The 21,410-nt window shown below is 37.1% G+C and overlaps 1 protein-coding gene across 8 annotated transcripts in view; it reads left to right on the top strand.

Annotated features, from left to right (window-relative positions):
- Nucleotides 1-21,010, top strand: part of KLC1 (kinesin light chain 1) — a 46,376-nt gene extending 25,366 nt beyond the window's left edge. For 3 of the 8 annotated variants that reach the window (XM_053944674.1, XM_053944675.1, XM_053944676.1), the window contains 10 exons: nt 645-746; nt 1,366-1,539; nt 1,684-1,783; nt 2,624-2,673; nt 2,762-2,829; nt 4,166-4,274; nt 5,495-5,656; nt 10,915-11,045; nt 15,593-15,659; nt 16,992-21,010. In XM_053944674.1, the coding sequence (XP_053800649.1) occupies nt 645-746; nt 1,366-1,539; nt 1,684-1,783; nt 2,624-2,673; nt 2,762-2,829; nt 4,166-4,274; nt 5,495-5,656; nt 10,915-11,045; nt 15,593-15,659; nt 16,992-17,057 (1,029 nt within the window). In that variant the 3' untranslated portion in view covers nt 17,058-21,010. Of the gene's footprint in view, nt 1-644; nt 747-1,365; nt 1,540-1,683; nt 1,784-2,623; nt 2,674-2,761; nt 2,830-4,165; nt 4,275-5,494; nt 5,657-9,558; nt 10,187-10,914; nt 11,046-15,592; nt 15,660-16,991 lie in introns of those variants that run through there. The other 5 variants (XM_053944668.1, XM_053944670.1, XM_053944672.1 and 2 more) reach the window with 5 other exon arrangements.
- The last annotated feature ends 400 nt before the right edge of the window (nt 21,011-21,410 follow it).

Raw genomic sequence — 21,410 nt, 5'->3', positions numbered from 1 at the left:
ACATGCGATATCCTAATTTTAGTTTGGTTTTCACTCAACTTTTTTTCAACTAATTCTAATATCAAACTCAACAGGAAAGGTTTTAAGACCTGTCTTGTGTTTAAACAATACAGGTAGGAGGCCACATTCTGTTCAGTGCTGTTTCACCATAAATAATTTGCCCATAGTTGATTTTGGATTGCCTGTATTTGTTGTGGGAAATCAATTTGTGAAGAAAGATTGCTTACTCAAATCACTTTATTGTACTCAGATTGAAGGGGCACTTCAATGGTTTCATTTACTACTGCTTGTAAATGAAATGTAAATTAAGCATTTGGTAAATTCATGTGATACTTTCGTGGCCTGTGGGATGCAGGGCAGCTCAAAGTGTAGATGTGAGAGGTACCTTTGTAAGAGAAGAACATGTGAAGATGTGTGCACTAAATGACATTTCCACAAAGGAAGCAAAATTATTTAATGATTTAGGTTTTTCTTTCCTCTGTTGTGTATGTATGCATTTAATAATAATTACTTCTTCACTTGTAAATTTCAAGAGGTCTATCCTGCGCATGGAAAATTTGATCAGTGCTTTGCAGATGTGCTCATTTGTAAAGTATGTATATCAGCAGATTTCAGTGCACTTAATGTTTCTCTGCTGTTGACAGGTGGCAGCAACTCTTAATAATCTTGCAGTACTCTATGGTAAAAGGGGAAAGTACAAAGAAGCAGAACCGTTGTGTAAGCGAGCTCTGGAAATCAGAGAAAAGGTATGAGTGACAAATACAGAGCTTCTAAAGGGACTTTGTGAAGGAGAAAGCAAGGTTAAATGCTTACTTTTTTATGCTTTGGTTGGGTAGATCTGTCAGATAAACCCCAGAGTTAACAATGCCTGGTAGTTAGGAGTGTCTGAAATTCCAAACAGTAGGAAATTCCAGTAGTGCTACGGAATTGCTGGAGCACTCTGGGTATATGCTAAATTTTGTATTCTGTGAGAAACCTTCTTTAACTTTTTCCTTCCCCTTTGATAGCTAAATAGTCTTTGATTTGACAAGAGCATTGGAATTAAAAAATGAAACTTAGCTAAAATTTTTAAGTTGATTATTCTCTATGTGGATATTTATTTTAGCCCATGAGACTGCATCTTCTGGTTTATATAACACTCTCCATATAATACTGTTTTACTACATACTTTGTTCCTATTCCAGATTGTTCTGCATCATTCTCAGTTTGTGATAGAATTGAGTCATATTCATATCTTTGAAATGCAGCTTTTGCTTTTGTTGAACTGAGGAGGAATAAAACCAGCAGGATGTTTCTAAATGGTTTATTTCTAGACCCTGATGTGATGATTAGAGACTGTTTTAATTCAGTGTATTTCATTTCCAGGTCCTGGGGAAGGATCACCCTGATGTTGCCAAGCAGTTAAATAACTTGGCTTTGCTATGCCAGAACCAGGGTAAATACGAGGAGGTTGAATATTACTATCAGAGGGCACTTGAAATCTACCAAACTAAGCTGGGACCAGATGATCCAAATGTTGCAAAAACAAAGAACAATCTGGTAAGCCTTTCCCAAAGTAGACCTGAGACAAAATTTCTCATGAATTGAAATGCACTTCTATGTGCAATGTATTGTATTTCTTGTTTATTATAAAGACAAATAAAGCAATGTGCTGATATCTTTTGGGGGGTATTTTGTTTTTAGGCATCCTGCTATCTAAAACAGGGCAAGTTTAAGCAAGCAGAAACTTTATACAAAGAGATTCTTACTCGTGCTCACGAACGGGAGTTTGGCTCTGTAGATGGTAAGAAACTGAGTCCCTATATTTGAATTTATGTTTTATTTTTGTAGTTATGGAATAAAATTTGCAAGAATTCAATAGTGTCCTGATTAAAATTGTTGTCCACTTTAGGTGGATTTAAAAGGTGAGCTGATAGATGTGTTGGAAGTAATATTCATCATAAGAAAGCAAACATTTGATTCAAAAACATGAGTAGACTTAGTGGGTTTATGTTTTATGGATTTTGTTTGTGGCCTAATTAATCTTACACCCCACTAAACCCAACTTTGGTATTTTTATAGAAGCAGAAAGATGTACATCACTTTCCAGTCACAGGAAAAAGTCAGTGCAGGATTTTAGTGACATAAATAAAGACATTGTTAATGTAAGCTCTCCATTAACATATTTAAAGAATGGGGAAAATACCGTTAAATTACACTGTACATTGAAGTAATGTGCATTTTATAAACTAAAAATCCCAGTAAAGCATTTTCACTGCATTCCGTGACAGTAGCATATGCACCACTTAGTAGATGTCAAAGTAGTTGTTAGGATAAAAGAAATAAATTCATGTTTTCTAGCACAGAACTAGACACATGACAAATGGGTGGCAGTATGTACTAACTTCAAAGCTTCTCAGAAGTAACTGTTTCTAAGTTCAGATAAGAAAAGGAGACAGAATTGTAAAACTGTAAAAGAGGTATATGTTTTATTTATCTGCTGCTTGTAGTATGGACAGTAAGGGTTTTTTGGTGGCAATAGTATAATTCCCTGGTTCTCAGCTTCATTCCAGAGTGGTGAAAATCAAACAATCAATACCTTGTAGTTTTATTCTTCTACAAAATACTTTTCTTATCTCACCAGATGAAAATAAGCCTATCTGGATGCATGCAGAAGAGAGGGAAGAATGCAAAGTAAGACCATTGTCGTAAATCTTTTTTGGAACTTGTATTTGTTTAAGTTGCAAATCAGATTTTTTTTTCAACACTACCTTTGTTCTAGGGAAAGCAAAAAGATGGCACATCTTTTGGAGAATATGGTGGCTGGTACAAAGCTTGCAAAGTTGATAGGTGAGTAACTTCTTCACAGGACAAACAACTCATTAATTCTCAGTGTCACAGATTAAAGCATTTTTAAAAATGGAACTGAAGCAACTCCTTGGTTAGGACTATAAAAACTAAAGTATTAAAAATTCCAGGCATAAGGTTTTCAGGAATACGACAGCAGTTTTCAAGTCCTGAGGCTGCTTTTACTCGAGGCTGGTTAGATCCAGTAAGTGACATAAAATTGCCCCAGTTGTGTTCTTGGCAGTCTTTCAGGTGGCAGCGTAGGTCACCTTTCCTTCTGTACCACTCCTCTGCCCTCCCTGCCCGTGCAAGGCCTCTGGAGAGGGCCAAAAATGAGACTGCAAATAACTGCACCTTTAGTTACCTAGCTGGCACAAGAAAACAAAGCTAAACTGCCACAACTAAGCATTACATGAGTTGTGTGAATGACAATGTGTATTTAAAGTGAAGGAAGAGAAACAAGGATTTCAACTTTGGATTGTAGTTGGTGAAATGTTTTTTGTTTGCTCTAAATTTGTTCCATTACTGCAGCTTTTTTAACATGTAGGTGGTGCAGTGTATGAAAAAACCTGCAACTAGTACTGATAGTCAGTGAGGATTTTTTCTTTATTCAGTATTTGAATGCTCATGTTTAACAAGAATCAGAGCCCTTGTACTGTTGAAATATCTTTCTTTCTCCATCCTGAGTTCTGTGTACAATACATTTTATTGGTTTGTTTTGCATGTACTTGTTCATTCTAATGCACGAGAAGTTCTTTTCTCTGATAGTGGAGGAAAACTTCGCTCAAAAATACTATGATTGAGCTAATTCTGTGCCATTGAAACAAAAATGTCTTTTTTGTGAGACTTGTTAATGAAATGGGCAAGTTTTTTGCTTTTGTTGTTCAAGCACATTGGAATGTGTAGAAACTGCAAATAGGTGTTAAGTAAAAGCTGATGAAAGAAGCTGTTAATTGCTTTTGTGACTAACACATGCTACATGTGGTCTCTCTAATGGTCTCTCTATGCATGAATAAGCATTTTTTTTGGAAGCAGCAATTACTCAGTTGGATATGCTCATCTAGAGCTAAATTTTCACCTTGAGGTGCAGCTGAGGAGCACAAGGTTTTGTCATTTCAGTTTCAGGGATGTTAGCTAATCACAAAGACATTGATACACTTTGAAAGGGGCCAGCAGGTTATTGTGTGTACATGAAGTACAGTATAGTGCATTTCAAGCAAGAATAAATTATTACAAAAATATGATAAGCACTATATTAATTTAAGCTTTTATTAGTTTAGAAGAGTTTGCTATGTGAGTATATGTTCCACATAGAGTTATTTTTCTTTTCTTTCAATAGTCCAACAGTAACAACTACTTTAAAGAACCTTGGGGCACTTTACAGACGACAGGGCAAATTTGAAGCTGCTGAAACATTAGAAGAGGCAGCAATGAGATCTCGTAAACAGGCAAGTATGAAAATTCACCTTAATGATGTTTCTGCATTGTGGTCATGCAGATTTTCAACTTCATGTATGCAGAATATAGAAACTTTCAGTGCCTGGTTGCCCTCTAATTTCAGACTGAACTGATGATAAACTGATACATCTTAACACTTGCAGTTTGGTTAATTGTTAGGGCAGTGGCACCATGTACTGGGGACATGATTCAAACTAGGGGTGAAATTATGTGGAAAATGAAAGACAGAAAACATTGTGTTGGCCAGCAGTCCTCAGTTAATTGGCTGCTTGTCCTGGGAAACAGACGGTAGCTGGGGGAAAATGGGGAGGTTCTGCTGGAAATCTCCTTTGCCAATTGTGCTGTTCTATTTTTAAGAAGGAGCTGTCAGAATGAAAAATGTTCAGTTGCTGCATACAACTGACTAACAGAAACCTTTTGTTACTTCTGTAAACTAATGGGGTAGATATTACAGTTTCAGTGGGGACTTCCTTTTAATGTAGTCTCTTTGTGCACTTGGATCTACTGTTCAAGTAACACTTTCTCCCTTCTCTTAAAAAGTAGAAGTTTGGATTTGTTGGAGGTTTTATTGGCTCTTTATTTTTTCTTTCCCTTTTGGATAGTTTGATAAGTGACTTATAAGACAGTTTTAAAAGTGTCTAAGACTGGACAAGAATACATGGGTTGTCAGTTGGTGTTAAAATGGAAAGCAAAGTAAGAAAATACAAGTAAAGAAGCATCATGAATGTTCAATTCTAATTTCATTTTTTAATATGAGAATAAGTAAGACTTGTATTTTTTTCTAGAAGCTTGCTGCTGCCTCTGTTTTTAAGGATGCTTCAGAATTTCACTGTGCATCCTATACCACCATTTGATGGGCAGAAAACTTGAGAATTACATTGATGGTTCATGATCTATATATTGGTTAAATATTTAGCTGGTTGCCAGATTGCTTCAGATAAGTGACACGAATGAGGCTTAAACAAGAGATGAGAAAGGAAGAAAAAAATGGCAAGTCAGTGAATTCTCAAACTATTAAACTGTTTACTTCATGCTGTTTTGATCCGTGCAATTTAGAAAGGGCAACTCAGCTGCTCTCTGAAAGCAGAATTGGAGTGATGGAATTGTGGGTCAGTTTTACTTCTTGCTCGGCGCAGTTGTCGTGTGTAAGTTGTAGATTAACAGAGCTTGTAACAAGATAAAGCCTCTTCCCATTCTATCAAATTCTCAGGGTCTTGACAATGTTCACAAACAGAGAGTGGCCGAGGTGCTGAATGACCCTGAGAGCATGGAGAAGCGGCGGAGCAGGGAGAGCCTCAACGTGGATGTGGTAAAGTACGAGAGTGGCCCTGATGGCGGCGAGGAAGTGAGTATGAGCGTAGAGTGGAACGGGGTAAGTACAGTACACAGTTGGACAGAACAGCCTAGGCAGTCATCACCTAACAACTAGGGCTGCCACTCACCAGCCTGCTGTGCTTTCAGGAGTTTCCTGCTTGATCTACCTTGTATTTTTTAATTTTGCAGATTCAGTTAAGAAATGAAGAATAACATTTTGTCTGTCATAGTGCTAAAACCCTCATAATATTTTAAAACAATATTTTAAGACATCCTTTCTGTTGCTGTCCCAAATGGTGACATTTCTGCAAGAATCCCAAGCAGTTGTATCTAAGGCTAAGTTGTGTAATGCTGATTGAGTGTCCTGGTTGTGGTCTGGTGTACAATTGCTTGTCAGTGGTTTATTTTTACTGGTAGAATATTCTTGCAATTAACTCACTTTTGCTTTTTTCCGTTTGGTGCTGTATTTGCTTACAATTTAAATGTCTATTTAAAAGATACTCCATCAGTTGGAATCACAAAAACCATTTGCTGTGGAAATATACCGAGAGTTAGCAGTTTCAGAGTAAATTAAAATGACCAGTCTAACACTAAAATAATTCTAATCTCCTCCTTACCAAGCTTACTGGAGGAAGGAACACAGCTTTCCAAGCTGCTATACAGTCCAATTGAAGAGGCACTGCCATCACATAACAGTGTGATGGTGACTTCATGACTTTCCCATATTAAAATTTGTCTGGAGCCAGGGCTTGTTCCTATTTGTTTCCCATATATTGGCTTCACTTTGTTATACTGATTGTCATAAAGTAAAAACATACTTTTTATATATATATATATATATAAAAAGTATGTTTTTACTTTATGTATAAAAAGTATGTTTTTATATATATAAAATGTGATTACATGTGCATTTTTCTAACCATTGTTTTTCTTTAATTTGAAGGACAGTGCAAGCTTTCAGTTATTACCTGGCTTATATAGTTTGCTTCTGTCACCAGCTTTCCCATGCTTTATCCCATTGCTGGCAATGGGATACATATTGCACTCTTAACTAACTCCCAGCTGCAGTTCTGCTGAAAATACTCTCTTAGATTATAAAAGTGGTGTTGCTTTTGCTGTATGGGAGGGGAAGTAGCCTACTTTGCAAGATTGAATGTTCTGAAGCTCCATTTCTCTTACAATAGCAATCTTTTTCTCCCCATCTTTTTGTAAGCCACATGAGACAAAGCTTAGCATTCCAAAGCAACCTTAAGAAAACATGTAGTGCTTTAGTCTTAAAGGAGAATGTTCTTTCCATCTTTGCTTTTGTCTCTTTATTACTGTTTTCTTGGCATTGGTGTTCTCAGTGCCAAGACAGTCAATCAGCATCTATTGTGAATTAATACTACATCATTAATAAAGCCAAAGTCAGGTTGAATAACTCTCTTTTTAATTCTCATTTTGCCCATTCAGCATTAGAACTGTGTACTGTACTCCTCCCTTAATTTTCACTACACTTTGCATGACTGTATATTCTAAATGGATTAAACTTGTTTCTGTTATAGACATTAATGCATGCAGGGTTTGGATGGAAAGGGCCTCCTGGGGAAAAGCAATAGACAGTATTTCTAGGTCAATATTTGAATCAAACTCAGTGATAAAATTTGCTGGTCTGAAAAACTAAATTTTGACATCTCAGGGTAAGCAAACTTCATTTTTAGTGTGCTGAAGTGGCATTGCTTCATTCTCATCTTCGTTATTTCTTTTTTCACCTCTCTTAAGAGAAGGTATTTTGTATTACATGTTCTACGTGAAGTGGGCAACTCTCTCTCCCTCCCCCTGCAAGTGTTTCTATCTCAGTGATGTTCTTTCCTCTTCTTTATATTCTGTAGTTTTTTTTACCCTTGTGTATTCCCTCCAGACAAAATACTCCGATTCATAAAGTGTTGTAGGATTTTTATTTGTGTCTGCAGAGCCTGAAGAGAGGCTTTTTCCATTAAAATTCTTTTGAAGTGGTCAAGCTGACTCTGAGAGAATAGGTGGATAATGCAAAGGGACAAACTCAACAAAATTCTGTCAGAAGATGTAATTAAGGGCCTTCCATATGTAATGTAATCCATAATAAGCATTGTAGGCTTTGATGTAGTATCTTACACTCTTAAAAAAGAACAGAAATATTTATTGAAGTAAATCAGCCAGTAACTATTAAAACAGACACATTTAAGTGAGGTGTTATAGTGCATCTTTACACGTCACTTTTAAAGTTCATGACTTAAAGTGAACAGAAGATACTTGAAATGCAAGGAAGTACTTGTTCTTAAAAATGTAAGGCCAGGATTGGGGAAGGCCAAGATTTGGATCTCTTACTATACTTTTATATAAAAAATAACAGTGAGTGCCTGTAACTAGCATTTTTTTAAACTGATCTGGCAGCCTGCTGCGAGACAGATGAAAATCTTTGTGTTACTTATTATGATGTTTGTAGTTTGAGGAATTATCTTCCCATAACTCTAAGCCATATGCTTCAGAGAGACAGGCTTTTGGGCATGTAAGTGCACTTCAGGTGTGAAGGGAAAACTATGGATTTCACTACTATAGAGGAGAGTTACTCTTGTTTAAATAAGTGCCAGACAGAGGGATGCTGTAGCAGACAAAGTACAGGAGATGGTGATGGTAAGCAGCAGTAATAAGGTGATTCTCATTCTAAATGACATAAAAATTGGCAATTAAACTTTGCCATAAAACCAGCTTATGAGTTTGGTTTTTGTTTACTCTGGAATCAGGAATGGAGTTTTTTAAATCCTGAGCTCATGTTTTAGAAATGTTGGGTTAATCAAGCAGTCAGTGTTTAACTTAAGAGTTTGATATTTTTATTTTAGATTGGAAGTACCCAAAACCTTGTCTGCTTATTCCTACTTTTCTAGTTAGGCTTACTGTATAGAGTTATACTCCATACCTACCAAATTTGTCTTGCCTTTGGATCCTTTTCACTGCTCTAGTATTCCTGATTGCAAACCACAGGAATAATTAGCCTTTTCACTGATCTAATACTCCTGGCTGTAATTTAGACTTCAGTTTATTCAATCCTGCAAAGCTGAAGTTTGTTTTTAAGTGTAAACAGCATACACAGTTTGGTTTGAAACATAAATACTCAGTTAGATTTAGATCTTCTAATCACTCGGTAGCAAGGCATTTTGCCATTTCCAAGGATAATTTTAATTACTGCTCATTCCAGTTGTTAGAGGTAAAGGCTCTCAAGACAGGTATCATGAACTTTTCAGTAATAGTCTCTGTACCTGCACAAAGAATGAAAAGTGTGCAAGTTGAGCTACAGTTTATTTTAAAGGTGCATTTTTTTCAGCTGCCCCTCACTGCATTAGAGAAAATCCCACTTGGATTATATATATAGACACAAACACAGATATGTTCTAAAAATACTTGTGAAAGTGAACTGACCCAGGCCAGTTGGATTCGAGTTCCTTAAGGGAATGATGAGAATTTTGTCTGGAGGTTAGGTGAAGACCTCTTTCTTCTTGCACTTTTGTTTCAAGGAAAATTCCTGACAGAAGTTAAAGCTGAAATGAATGCACTTTGCTCTATTATTTTTTTTTCCTTTTTTTTTGTGTTAATGTCAGCTGAAAAAGAATCTTTTTTTTTTTTTTTTTTATGAAATGTAATAGCAAAGCTATTTCTTGTTAAAGGTGTTTTGTATTTTATACAAATTTTAACTTGAATGCACAGCATCAGTCATGCTCATTTGTCAGTCCCATCTCAGTGGTGTAGGTGAAACTGCATAAAGATGTAGGTTCTGGTAATTGCAAGGGCCTGCACTTTGTACTTAAGGGCTGTCCAAATAGTTACTCTGGAAAAAAAAAGTTTTGAACATGACCTAGAAATACTGTAAACTAATTGTTCAAAATTGAAAACTGTTGAATTTTTCCCAACAGTTTGATTCAGTTTTTCTCTCTCCATTTCTGACAGGCCTAGATGCCTTTTGTGATTCTTATACTGTCTCCTGCATGACGGGCGTGCACCATCTTCAAGCTTTAACTTCTCTCTTCAGTACTGACTGCTGTGTTTTAGCAAACCCCTTAAGATTCTTGTCAGAGCTACACTTCCCTGTAAACTGGCCATTCCTTCAGTGCTGGTGTCGTTTTTGGTTTTCTATTTCTGTACCTGTGTAGCTTTGCCAGATATGTATCTAGTCATACCAAATGTTACTACAACCATTTGCTGTGTAATACATTAGTAAAAAAACCAAACAAGTAACAATGACCTTTATAAATAGCTGTTCACTATGGAATAAAGGTAGTTAAAAGTATCACACAAGGTATTATTGAAATGGCATGATGGTGATCTTTACAGGAGAAAAACCAAATCCGTAAAAGTAAAGCATGTTCTCCAAGTGCTTTAAAATGTATTTAGAGACCTATTATATGGTTAACATCAATATGGAACTCTGGATGTCTTCACTTACAATTATTCTAAAGTAGCATTGCTGTTTAGTCTTTGTGTGAGATTTTGGCAATTATGCTTTTCTCTACTAATCTTGGTGTTCAGTGATTTGTGTATTTGTCTTTCTAACTTCTAATAAACTCACTCCAACTCAGGTGTCTGTCTTTGCTTAGTAGTGCTTTTTTCTTTTTCAACTCTTCTTTAATAATCACATAGGTTTTCTGTGGAATAGGAAGTGGTCACTTCTAATCTTACTAAACTCGTGGGGTTTTGTAAGAGCAAAACCATTTTAAAATAGAATTGTAGTCACTTGCGAGTTTTTCTGGGTCAGCACAGCAGTGTAAAACATGAATGCAATATATGAAAAATTAATTTCATTGTGGTTTACTTTTTTTTTGGTAAAAATTAAAAACAAAGCACAGGAATTTGAGTATAAGTATTCCTGATCAGAAATATTTTTGTTTAGGGATTTTAGGGTTAATTAAACATGTTTGCAACTAATGTAGATATTTAGAAAGATCGAAACATGTTTTTTCTTAGACTGATGGAATGCTTTTGCTTGGGGCTTGTACTCTGTTAACCATGGTGTGCTCATATGAAATGGTGGTGCTGAATTGTTGGACTACTGTGGTGGAGTTTTATTAATGATGAATTGTGGCTTGGGCATGCCTTCACATTTAGAAATCTCTTTTACACCTTGGAAGGAACTCTTTTGCTTTGGTAAAGTTGTAGCTATATGGTATTACATGTTTAGGTAAATGTATATAGTATGAGTATTAACAGCAATTAAAAAGTAATAATTCATCACTGAAATGTTTTCAGTCCAGGCTTGGGGGAGGGCAGCAGGCTCTTGCAGTTTCACATGTATCCAATTTCTTTCAGGATGGCACTGGATCTCTAAAGCGCAGTGGTTCCTTTAGCAAGCTCCGAGCTTCCCTTAGGCGCAGCAGCGAGAAGCTGGTTAGGAAGCTGAAGGGAGGAAATTCCCGGGACAGTGAACCAAAGAACCCAGGGTAATTCATTCTCTGTTCTTGGCTGTGCTGCTGTCCCTCGCTCTGTGCCCCACTGGAGCCCAGGGTAGCTCCTAGGGCAGTGTTCCCTTCCCTGCTTAGCTAACTGCATATCATACACAGCTATATCTTAGAGAAAAATAAAATAGGAAATAACTTCTTAAACTTCCGTTGTAATTCTGTAACATCTGAGGATTTATATTTGCTTGTAAGAATTAACTCTATGGAAATTTTTTTTTTTTTGCTGTTTTACCTACTTGAAGATTAGAAAAGCTTCATAGAACTACTAATACATAATAATTACCTGCAAAATTATTCTTTTCACACGGCAGTGGAGACTAATAAATGTTACTGGTTTTTACAGTAAGAGCGTGAATACACTAAACCTGCAACATTCTTGATATAGCTTAGTATCTTGATGTATTCTTGATATAGCTTTATATATTGCTGTGAGCATAAAGAGAATTACCAAGTGAAGCCCCTCTTGGTTTCTATTTTTGGAGAACTCAGATGTCAGAGAGCAGAGGAGAATGTTGAAAAACTTGAGCCTAGTTATGCATCTTACTAACATTTTGGCCCCAGTGAAGTCTGGTAAAAATCCACATTTCCTGAGTCTGACTGCTCACTCTTCCCAACTTACAATATGATGATAGATTTGAATATATGTAGTAATTCTAATAAATCCATAAAATCAATCATCACTTAATGGCTGCTGCAGAGAAGTTGAAATGTTAAAATGCACCTACTACTTTTCACAGTGGCACTTCTGGGTGTTCCTCTCACCCCCAACACAATTGGAGTCAATTTAACAGGGATTTTTGCCCTTGTTGTGAAAAACTAGAACTCATTTAGTTGACAGGAGACTGACAGTGTGAACTTGTGCTTTAAAACAGCCATATTGGAGAACGTGGGATAACTTCTGATGGAGCAGCTGAATCTGAGTAAGGTAGATGATGATGATGATGGTATTACTTAAGACAGTGACCTGGAGGCAGGGTCTCACTGTGTTTCTGGAAGTGCTCCACTGAAGTTTTGTCTTATGGTTTTTATGGCTGTAAAACATGAAGTACAGCAGCAGTACATGTAGAATTTGCTTACTTGCATATCTGTTTCAAATTCAGCCTGATATGAATTTTAGAGTTGTTACTTAAAATTTCACTGCCAAACACTTGGTGTTGAAAGCATTGAATAGAATTGAAGGTCAAAATTCCTTTGCATTTATTGATCAATCATTAAGAACTACCACTGAGATAAGAAGTTGGGAATAAACTATGGAAAGCATGAGTTTAGAAGAATGAAATGTGTAAATGTAAAATGCTTTAGGGAAAACAACAAAGGCAAGCCAAAATAGAATAAAAGGGAGATTTCCTTCTTTTTTTTCAGTATTAGCAGTTTTATACATTGGTTTTCTATTTGATTCTGTCCAGAGTTCATACATCATAGTTCAGGTATATTGTTGTATGAATAGATACATTTATCCATAGCTAAATTTGCATTTTCTCTTCATTTTTGTGAGACATGGAAAGACTTTCAGTTTCACAAAAGCCAGGAGGTTTATTCCTTATTCTCTGTAGTATTTATAGCTAGCTCTTGCTGCAGGTAAAGTAACTCCATGTTAATAGATGTAGAAAATTATGCTTACATATAATGGAAGATTATATTAAACTGAAGATTAAAACAGGCTTTGCAGTGCCTGTGAGAACTCACCTGCCTTGTTACTGTCTGCACCTGAGTTGTGTTACCTGACCAGAGTCCTCTTCCCACGCTATCATGAGTTACACTCTGGGGTCTGTGGCACCAGATGAGATTTCCTCAGATGAAGACATTAACGTGACACAAAATTGAAAGCAAAGCAGTATCTTCCTTGCTTTCCCTTTCTGACAAAATCATCTTGTCTTTTGATGTCACCACAGTTCTCAAGGAATAATTTATTCTTAAAACTTGCAATAAGTGTATTACATTGACAGGCTTTTCTGTAGATAGGCACTTTCAGTATATAGAACAATAAATATAATTTCTGTTCTTGTAATAAATAAATAGAGTTTTTAAATTCTGATTTATATTAGTTGGTTTTAATAGCAAATGCAGAGATTTCTGGTATTAAACACCAGCTTTGTAGGTCGTAAAGCATGACTTACATACTGATATTCAAAGAAATAATTTTGATTTCATTTTATGAAGAAACTTTAATGAATAGAATTAATTCTTTTTTCTTCCTCTAAGTGTAGCAAAAAGCATATTCAGTTGTTACCATGCAGACCTTAGGGTTTTAGTGTGTTTGATAACTGAATATTTCAATACAGACATAGCACACATATAAATCTTCCTTGCTGTGAAGGCAGCCACTTTAGCTAGAACACTTCTGTGCCTCCCTCCTTAACAGGGCATTCCCTGCCTGTGTCTTGAGGAAGGCTTTACTTTGAACTTGATTTACACCTCTTATTTATACTCTGCTTCTTTAAATAGGAATTGACAGGGCTGGTGTGAGCACTGACTGAGAAATACTTGAATAACAATGACTCACAGGATGAAGGAAGGACTTTAGTGTCCATGTTGTTACTTGATACAGAAGGCTGAAGAGAATAAAATGGAAAACTCATCAGGGAAATTGCTTGTTCACAATCCTGCAAATGCCTTTTTGACAAATAAGTATCTTAAAACTGGTCTTTGAAACATGCAATACCTGAAGGATGGTATCAGTTCTTCATCATGTTTCAGAATTCAGTTCTGTAATAATTTAACTTTGATTAATTAGTGTTATTTTTTCACTTCAAAAATATTGACCACTCAGCAGAACAGTTAAGATTTCTAATCTAAAAAACAAGCTTTCATTATTGCTATCATTTACGCACCAAAAAAAATGTCTGCATGCTCTTTGTGGAGTCATGTTTGTAACGTGGAGGGAACTAAAAGTACAATTGCCAGACTTAAAGTTCTTAAAAATGTTGATTTAAACAAACCCAAACAAATAACCAACCTACAAAGAAAGTAGTATTTCAGGTATGAATATTTTTTTAATAGGCACTTTAGCAAGAACATGTGTGAACTTTTACTGCTGGATTTTCTGTTTCCTTGGAATGTTTTCCATAAACCTTTGTGCTCTTTTGGAGAGTTTTTTGTAACATTTTGTTTGTTTTACAGATTAACTTCCTTTGACTTCCATATATAACCCCTGTTGTACCTGTTTCCTTGAATAAATGAGAGGTGTACACCATGCATGAGTCCTCGCTTTGTTGTTGCTAACATTCATGTCAGATGTTTTAAACTCTGTGCTTCTGGCTTTGGAAACACCCAGATTTAGTGCTGGGGAGACCCAGCCAGGCTGTGCTGTGTGGCACCTGCTGGCTCGTGGTTTGGTTCATTGTCCTCCTAAGCTTTTGCTTTACCAAAGCATTTAAAACTTGTGCTTTGACTGTTAGCAGTGTTGCTTCAGTAGAAAGGAAATCTGGTTTATATCTAACTTGCTCTGTATGGATAAACCTTTCCATGTTACTGGAAGGCATTGGAAAGTTTGCTTTAGCCAGTTGTCCCAAGCTGCAGGTAGCACTGCAGGGTTAGGGCTCATTGTCTTGTGACCAGTTCATCAAATATGTATTCAAAGCCCTCATTTAGTTCTGAAATAGTTAAAGAGCTTGTGAAAAATTAGAGCAAATGCAGAATATGCTGAGGAATGGACAGGCACTGGTGTAAAAGACATCAGACATTCCATGACAGGAATCTTAGGGCTGATCATGAATTTCATGCTGCACACTTGAAAATATTTTATGTTAAATTTTGTGTATATTTGAGAAATGTAGGTAAATTATTAATCCTCATTTAAAACAGCAGCAGATAGAACAGTTAATGCAGTGATATTTTGAGTGTCAGTAGCTCCTGGGTAGGTGATGAATTTTTTCTACTCTTCCATTGCTTTCCATACTGTATTCCAGGGTGCTTGTTACCTGCTTGGAGTGTTGTAAAGCCAAAAGCACAACCAAAGTTAACAGCAGCAACCATCTTATTTCCTTTCACTTTGAAATACTTAAAATAAAACATTTTAAAATGCTTTTAAAAATTTATTCTGAAGACTTAACTAAATGAGGCAGAAGTACCAAACTAACTTTTGTTGTAGCCTTTTCAAGGTAAATGCTGCCTACACAACAAACTCGTGTTTCAGATGTTTTTTCTAAACTATTTGACTGTTTTGATGCTTTTGTAAGAAGCCACACAAAATTGAACCTGAAAACTAATTAATTGAAACTCCGTGTAAGTTGCTGTATTAATTTGATGCGCTTTAAAAATGGAGATATTGAGTTAAATCAGTTGCCTGAAATGTTTAAGCTGCAAGGAGCTTGTCATTTCAGGGGGGTTTATATGTAATTAGAAGTGAATGCAAATATATTTGAACTTCTGTAGTTGTTACCTTAAAGGCTGTGCCTCAGATCAGTTTTGAGGCATTGATCCCACTCCCTTGACTGTGCATTGCTCGTTGTTGTACTTGTGTTTTTAGAGCTGTAGTTTTCAGCCATTCTGATTGGTTTATCCTTGCATGTTCACTGTCCTGGTTGCAGCATGAAGCGTGCCAGTTCTCTGAATGTTCTTAACATGGGTGGCAAGGCTACTGAAGATCATTTTCAAGTAAGAAGCCCTACAATACTCTTACAAAAATAAATACTTCTAGTAGGGTTTGGGATAAAAAATAGTGTGATAAATGATAAACCAACAACCTCACAGTGATTGTAAGATCCTACTTCAGTAAGGTGTTTGAAGGCTGTGCTTAAGGCATTCTCTGACACTTGTGAATTATGATTAATTTTAAGAAAGGATTCAAGTCTAACCAGGAAAGAGCATTGGCTTTTATGATACCAAGCAGTCTCTGGCTTTGGACTTCTATTACAGTGGGTAGAAAACTTCTGGAATATTACATTCTTATAAAAGCAACTTAAAAACGAAAGAACTGTTGAAGCCAAATATTTTCAATATTTTTTTACTTCAGCCCATTTATTGCAAAGAGCCCTGTCATTGTAACTGCTGTACATTACCAGGTGCCCATAAACACTTCAGTTGTTTCTGAGGTGGCACAGGAGCAGTCTCAAGAGCTTGTCTGATCTGTGTTGTGCTTCTGCTAATGTAAAACCTGATTTTGCTTAACTGTTCATGGTGTGCCCAAGTGCTACTCCTCATTGCCTGTTTTTACCTAACAAATCACTGTTTAAATTGTCAAATGAGTGAGCAATATTCTAAACACTGCTGTGTGTTTTACTAACACAGTAACTGCTACTAATTTTAGGAAGATAAAACTGCTTCTCTACTAACAAAACTGTAGGTGAGGATCTTCATCACCTAAAGCAGCAGCGGGAAAGCCCCAGCTGTGGCTCTTGTACTCCTCAGTGGTGTAAAGGTGTTGGAGCTGTGTGATCCCTAACAAGTGTGCTGCAGAGTTCTCTGTGGTTGAAGTGTGAGCAAAACTTTGCTCAGGGTGAGGTTCAGCCAAAACAAGTCCAGGGTAAAGCACAGTTCTCTGCAGCAGCAGTGCCAGGGGTGTCAAAGAGCCATGTCCCAGTTGCCTCTGACTGGATGGATCCCCAGTATGTGTTTAATTGGTGTCACTTCCAGAGGAGGGGCTTTTTGTTGGCGTGTACAACACAGTAGTAAAATCAGTTCTTTCTTCTTGTGAGCTTCTGTGGTCCCTCCTCTATTGATACCCATGGCAATTCCCATAAATGGGCTCTTGCATTTCTGAGAAGGCTTAGGCTGGACTGTAAAGGTGTGTATACTTTATAGTATTGCTAGTTAAAAACTGGGGGAAAAGATGTTTATTGGACTCCGGAAAGCATCCCCGTATCCAGCATGAATGGTTCTCAGTAGTTCCTTATGCTCCCATTCGTTAAAACTGGTACTTTGTTTGTTTGCTTGAACTATCTGAACATCTGCTTAATTTCTTTGTTTGTTTTTTTCCCCTTCACACAGGAACGAAATAATTGTCTGACAGACTCGCGAGCTCTGAGTGTCAGTCATTCTGATCTGGCGCATTGAGATTTGGGACAGAAGCTAGCTAATATTCCTGTGTGAATAAAGAAGCACTGAGACCTTCAAAGCTTTGGTTCCTCATCCTTGTCTATAGGAACACCTAGTTTGTAGATGTTGTTGTTTTTTTTCCAATGGACTGCTGTTTTTACTTTTTAAATAGGGACAATTTTAAACACAGCATTAGTGAGTGTTTTCTTCTGAGGGAAAACTATAGATACATATTGCTCGTTGCACTGCCCCTGTTCATGCTACTTACATAAATTTCTTTAATAGATCTGACTGTTACAGCAGCCAAAAAAAAAGAGTAAAAGAACAAACACATTCAATGCATATCAAAATGCAACAGTGTTGGAAAATATAAGCAAACTGTGTGGCAGTAAATACATATAGTGCTGGAATGAGAAATGGATAAATTTATGTGCATTACTGTAAAAATTCCAGTTCAAGCATTCTGTAGTGGTGGGGTTTGCCCTTGCACCACTGATTCTTGTAATGGTAGAAGCCTTGGCTAGCAAAACAGCACTTAGACATGACTGACTTAACCACTAGACTGAGCTATTAAATCTTACAGAAGTGATGGCTGGGGGTAAGTTACATTTAGAATGAATAGCAACACCTGTGACCATAACTTCTGATATTGTAAGTCTTAGGGCACAATAGTCAACGGATATAGGATGGTTTGTTTACATCAGGAGAAATGGAAAAAAACCTTTACTTTGTGTGATTGAAGAATACTCAAGTTTTTGGACTGCAACTGTCCCAGAGCAGCTGCTGCTGCTTTCAGGGGAGCATCGAGCCTCAGGTTGACTTCCTCGCTTGTCCACTGGAATTCACAGTACCATTCTCTGTTTGCTGAAAGTGCCCAACATTTCCTTATGCTGATCCCAAACCTGCCTTTTCCCACACCAGCTGGTGACAGCAGAAGCAGGCACTGCATGCCAGGATGTCACACTGCAGAGTGGCTGCTCTGCAAGGAACCACTCCGTGCTGAGGGCCCTCGTGGAAGCACTCGATGGCTGTAAGTGACCTGTGTGACCACATACCCACGTTACAGGTTAATATATATATGCTGTCTGTATTCAGGACTGCTGCTGGAACAAAGTATGTATGTATGTTTTAAGGATTTTACAGACATTAGGATTTCCTTTTGCTTTTCTGTAAAGCTTGTAATTTTGTTCATCTTTTGTAAAAATTCCTATTTGTGTGAAGTTGGATGAGAAAGTAAAAAAACCAAGCAGCGTGTGTAAAAATGTATTTGTGGTCATAGTTGTGAGTTGAAAAATGTCGAACAAAATTAACTTTGGGGAAAGCTGGAAAATTCATTCAAAGTCAGCACCAACTGAAGAAGGTAAAATATAGGAACATAGGCAAGTTTTAGTATTTGAACAGGCTGTGAAAAGTAATTAGAATTAGTACTTAGTAGGAATTTTTGACTGGGTTTGCACCTGGTTTTAAGTTGGTTACAGTAACTGATGCAGAAGTTGTCTGTGTAATGCACTTAACAATGTTTACCAGGAGGTACCGTCTGAGCATCTCTGCAAAGGAAGCTGTGCGTGGTGCACCTGCTTTAGAGACAGTGTAGGAATGGTGAGAGATGATGCTGCTAATAATTTTGTAGAAGTTTTAGCACATAGTGCAATTCATTAATGAACTCGAGCAGGAACAGGTTGTTGCTCGGTTTTCTTAACAGTAGATACTCATATAATGTTGACTCTTGAGTTTTAATCTTTTTATTAAGAGCTTTTTATATTAAAAAATATGTAATATATATACTTCTTTTTTCCCCCCTAAAGTAAAACGTGCTCTATGCCCCTGCTGGCTAACTGGGCTCTCTGCACAAAGGCAGACTGAGCTGGATTTGCTGAAAGAACCGTGTCAGGCTGCCAGGCCAGGGGTGCCCATGTGCAGCCCACACCCCACTTGGAGTCTGGCTTCCCAAAAATACCCACAGAACTATTCAGACACAAAACTGTTTTGGTAGTAAGGAATTACTTAAACTGAAGGATGTGATTCCCACATTCATCTTTCAGCTTTGAAGTGGAATGATTTTTTGTAACCTCTCAAACCCCCAACCCTGTGTAAATAAGCAATAAATTATGTAACCATGCCAAATGACAATGTACAGTAAGTTTCAAAGTGCAAGACTCTGGTATGTTGATGGTGATAGTGAGGGAATTTTCCTGGTCAAGATCTTGCTGGTGGTGGCATTACTAATACTGTGCTTCTGAATGTTTTAATCCTTTATATAATATTTTAAAGTGTGATGGAAGGTTAAGTTGTTGAGCTAATGTATATTAAATAACTTTTATATTTATAAGGTTCATTTTTTTTTCTGAGAAGAAACAAATTTCAAGACTTCTTTAACCCATAAATCCTTGAGAATGTAGCCAAGTCCTTACTGTTAGGAGCCAGTGAGTGTTAGCAGTTTGAGAACTTCTAAAAAAACAAAAACCAACTTAAAGTCAACATTTCCTGTTTTTGAAGCATGGATAAGTTACTGTCAGGACATGGTTTATGTACATTTGTATTTCAGATGGGCTTCTCAGTTCACTTTTACACAGGATTTTCTTTCTGGATTTTTCTTTTGTAAGGTTGTAGTTATAGCTAAGAATCTGCATAAAGAACATATCCAAAATATCCAGTTGTATGATTCTGGGGTGTCTTCAGCACCAAACTAAATCAACAGCTCTTGATGAAACAGAAGACTGGAAAAGACCTTCAAAATTGACAGATACCTTGTTAGGAGAACTGCAACCTTGGTAGTGCAGTTGTGTTTTTAATCTGGCATTTTTGTCCTTGACTAAAATTTTAAGGGTGAACTCGAATAAAAATGTCACGAGGACTCCACGTTAGGCCTCAGATTCTCCCACAGCCAGTGGTGAGTCTGGGTGTACAGCAGGATGTGGGATGAATCATACATGGAATTGTTACTGATGGAAAGGTCCCTGTTGCCCTTCTGTCTCTGGCTGTGTGCTATATTAGTAATATTTGGTCTTGAGTTTAGATCTTACTAAATAGTCTTGTAAAATGTAATTGTTTCATGATTTGCTCCTCTTCTGGAGGAGTAACTGACCTGTTGTGGTGTGTCTGCACTTACACAATGCAAAAAGAGTCAGTTATCTACAGTTTGTACTTTTTCTTACAGTAAATGACACCTTCATCCCCCAAGCACTCCTGAATCACAGTAAATTAAAACTGTTTGGAGCTTGAGAAGTATTTGTACTTAAATTGTATCATTTGAATCCAGAGATTTTGCAAATGGTGTGGTTCTGTTGTAAATATCTAGTAAAAGGTGTGTGCAGTGCTGCATTGACAGTTGTGTTTACAGTAGTTGATGATAGTTGGTTTTTGTTACGTAGGTCACGTGTTGTGTCTGGAGCCTGCTAAGAGAGTGGCATTTTTGGTCATGTTAGTCTGTACTGAGAGAATAAATGTTAACAGATGTGATGCTGACAAGTTTAGTTTCATTGTCATCGATTTACAGAAGTACACGGGGGGTGTGTGTGTAAATATTTAGAATTGAGGAGTATCTCAAACATCTACATTGGATTATTTTTTTCCCCTAAAACCATTCACAATTGTGCCAGTATACTGAATAGTTAAGGTCAGTTGTTAAAAAACCTGAAACAACAAAGCAAGAAGCCAAACAGACTGTGGGGGTCTGGTAGAGGTCCAAAGGCCCACGCTGGGGGGGTGCTTGTGCTCACAGTGAAGTTGCAACACTTCCTTGGTTACATCTGCTTTTAAATGAGAAATATTTAGGGAACCATAGTTTCTCAAGTGTCATTTAAGATTTCTTTTCCAAGTGTAGAAGAATGTTTAAGTAGTCTTGCAGGTTAAAGACTTAATGCATTCTAGACTGTAAATCTTCTTTGTAAAAACTACTTCCTTTTTTTTCTTGTATAGAATACAAATCACAGTTGTGAAACCCAAAGATGAATAAAGCTCTATAAAGGGAAGGTTCTTAAATTGCATTTATTAAAACTTATGCACATTTCAACACTTTGACACAAGGCTTCAATAGACAGGTGCTGTGTTGAGTTCCTGGGAGGGTTTGCAGCTCCAAAGCTGCCCTTGGGTCAGATGGACAACCTGGGCTGTGCTTGGGGGGTTGGACTGAGGGTTGGGGCAGGAACTGGAGTGATGGAGTGTTGGCTGTGAGCCTCAGTGGGGCTCAGCTGCATTTGAGATTTCAGGGTTTTTGTGTGCTCATGAGCCAGGAGACAAACTGTAATGTACTCTGACTTGGCTGGAGAGAAATAACCAACAAACCAACGGGATAATTACAGAACACTTGAGCAGGCAAAATGTTACTTCTGTTTGTGGGTAAAAATGTTTTTCACCAGATAAACTTGAACT

Source organism: Vidua chalybeata, chromosome 6 (assembly GCF_026979565.1).
Source record: "Vidua chalybeata isolate OUT-0048 chromosome 6, bVidCha1 merged haplotype, whole genome shotgun sequence".
Lineage (NCBI taxonomy): Eukaryota > Metazoa > Chordata > Aves > Passeriformes > Viduidae > Vidua > Vidua chalybeata.
The sequence above is the reverse complement of the archived record's forward strand: the minus strand, read 5'-3'. Positions and strand labels throughout refer to the sequence as shown.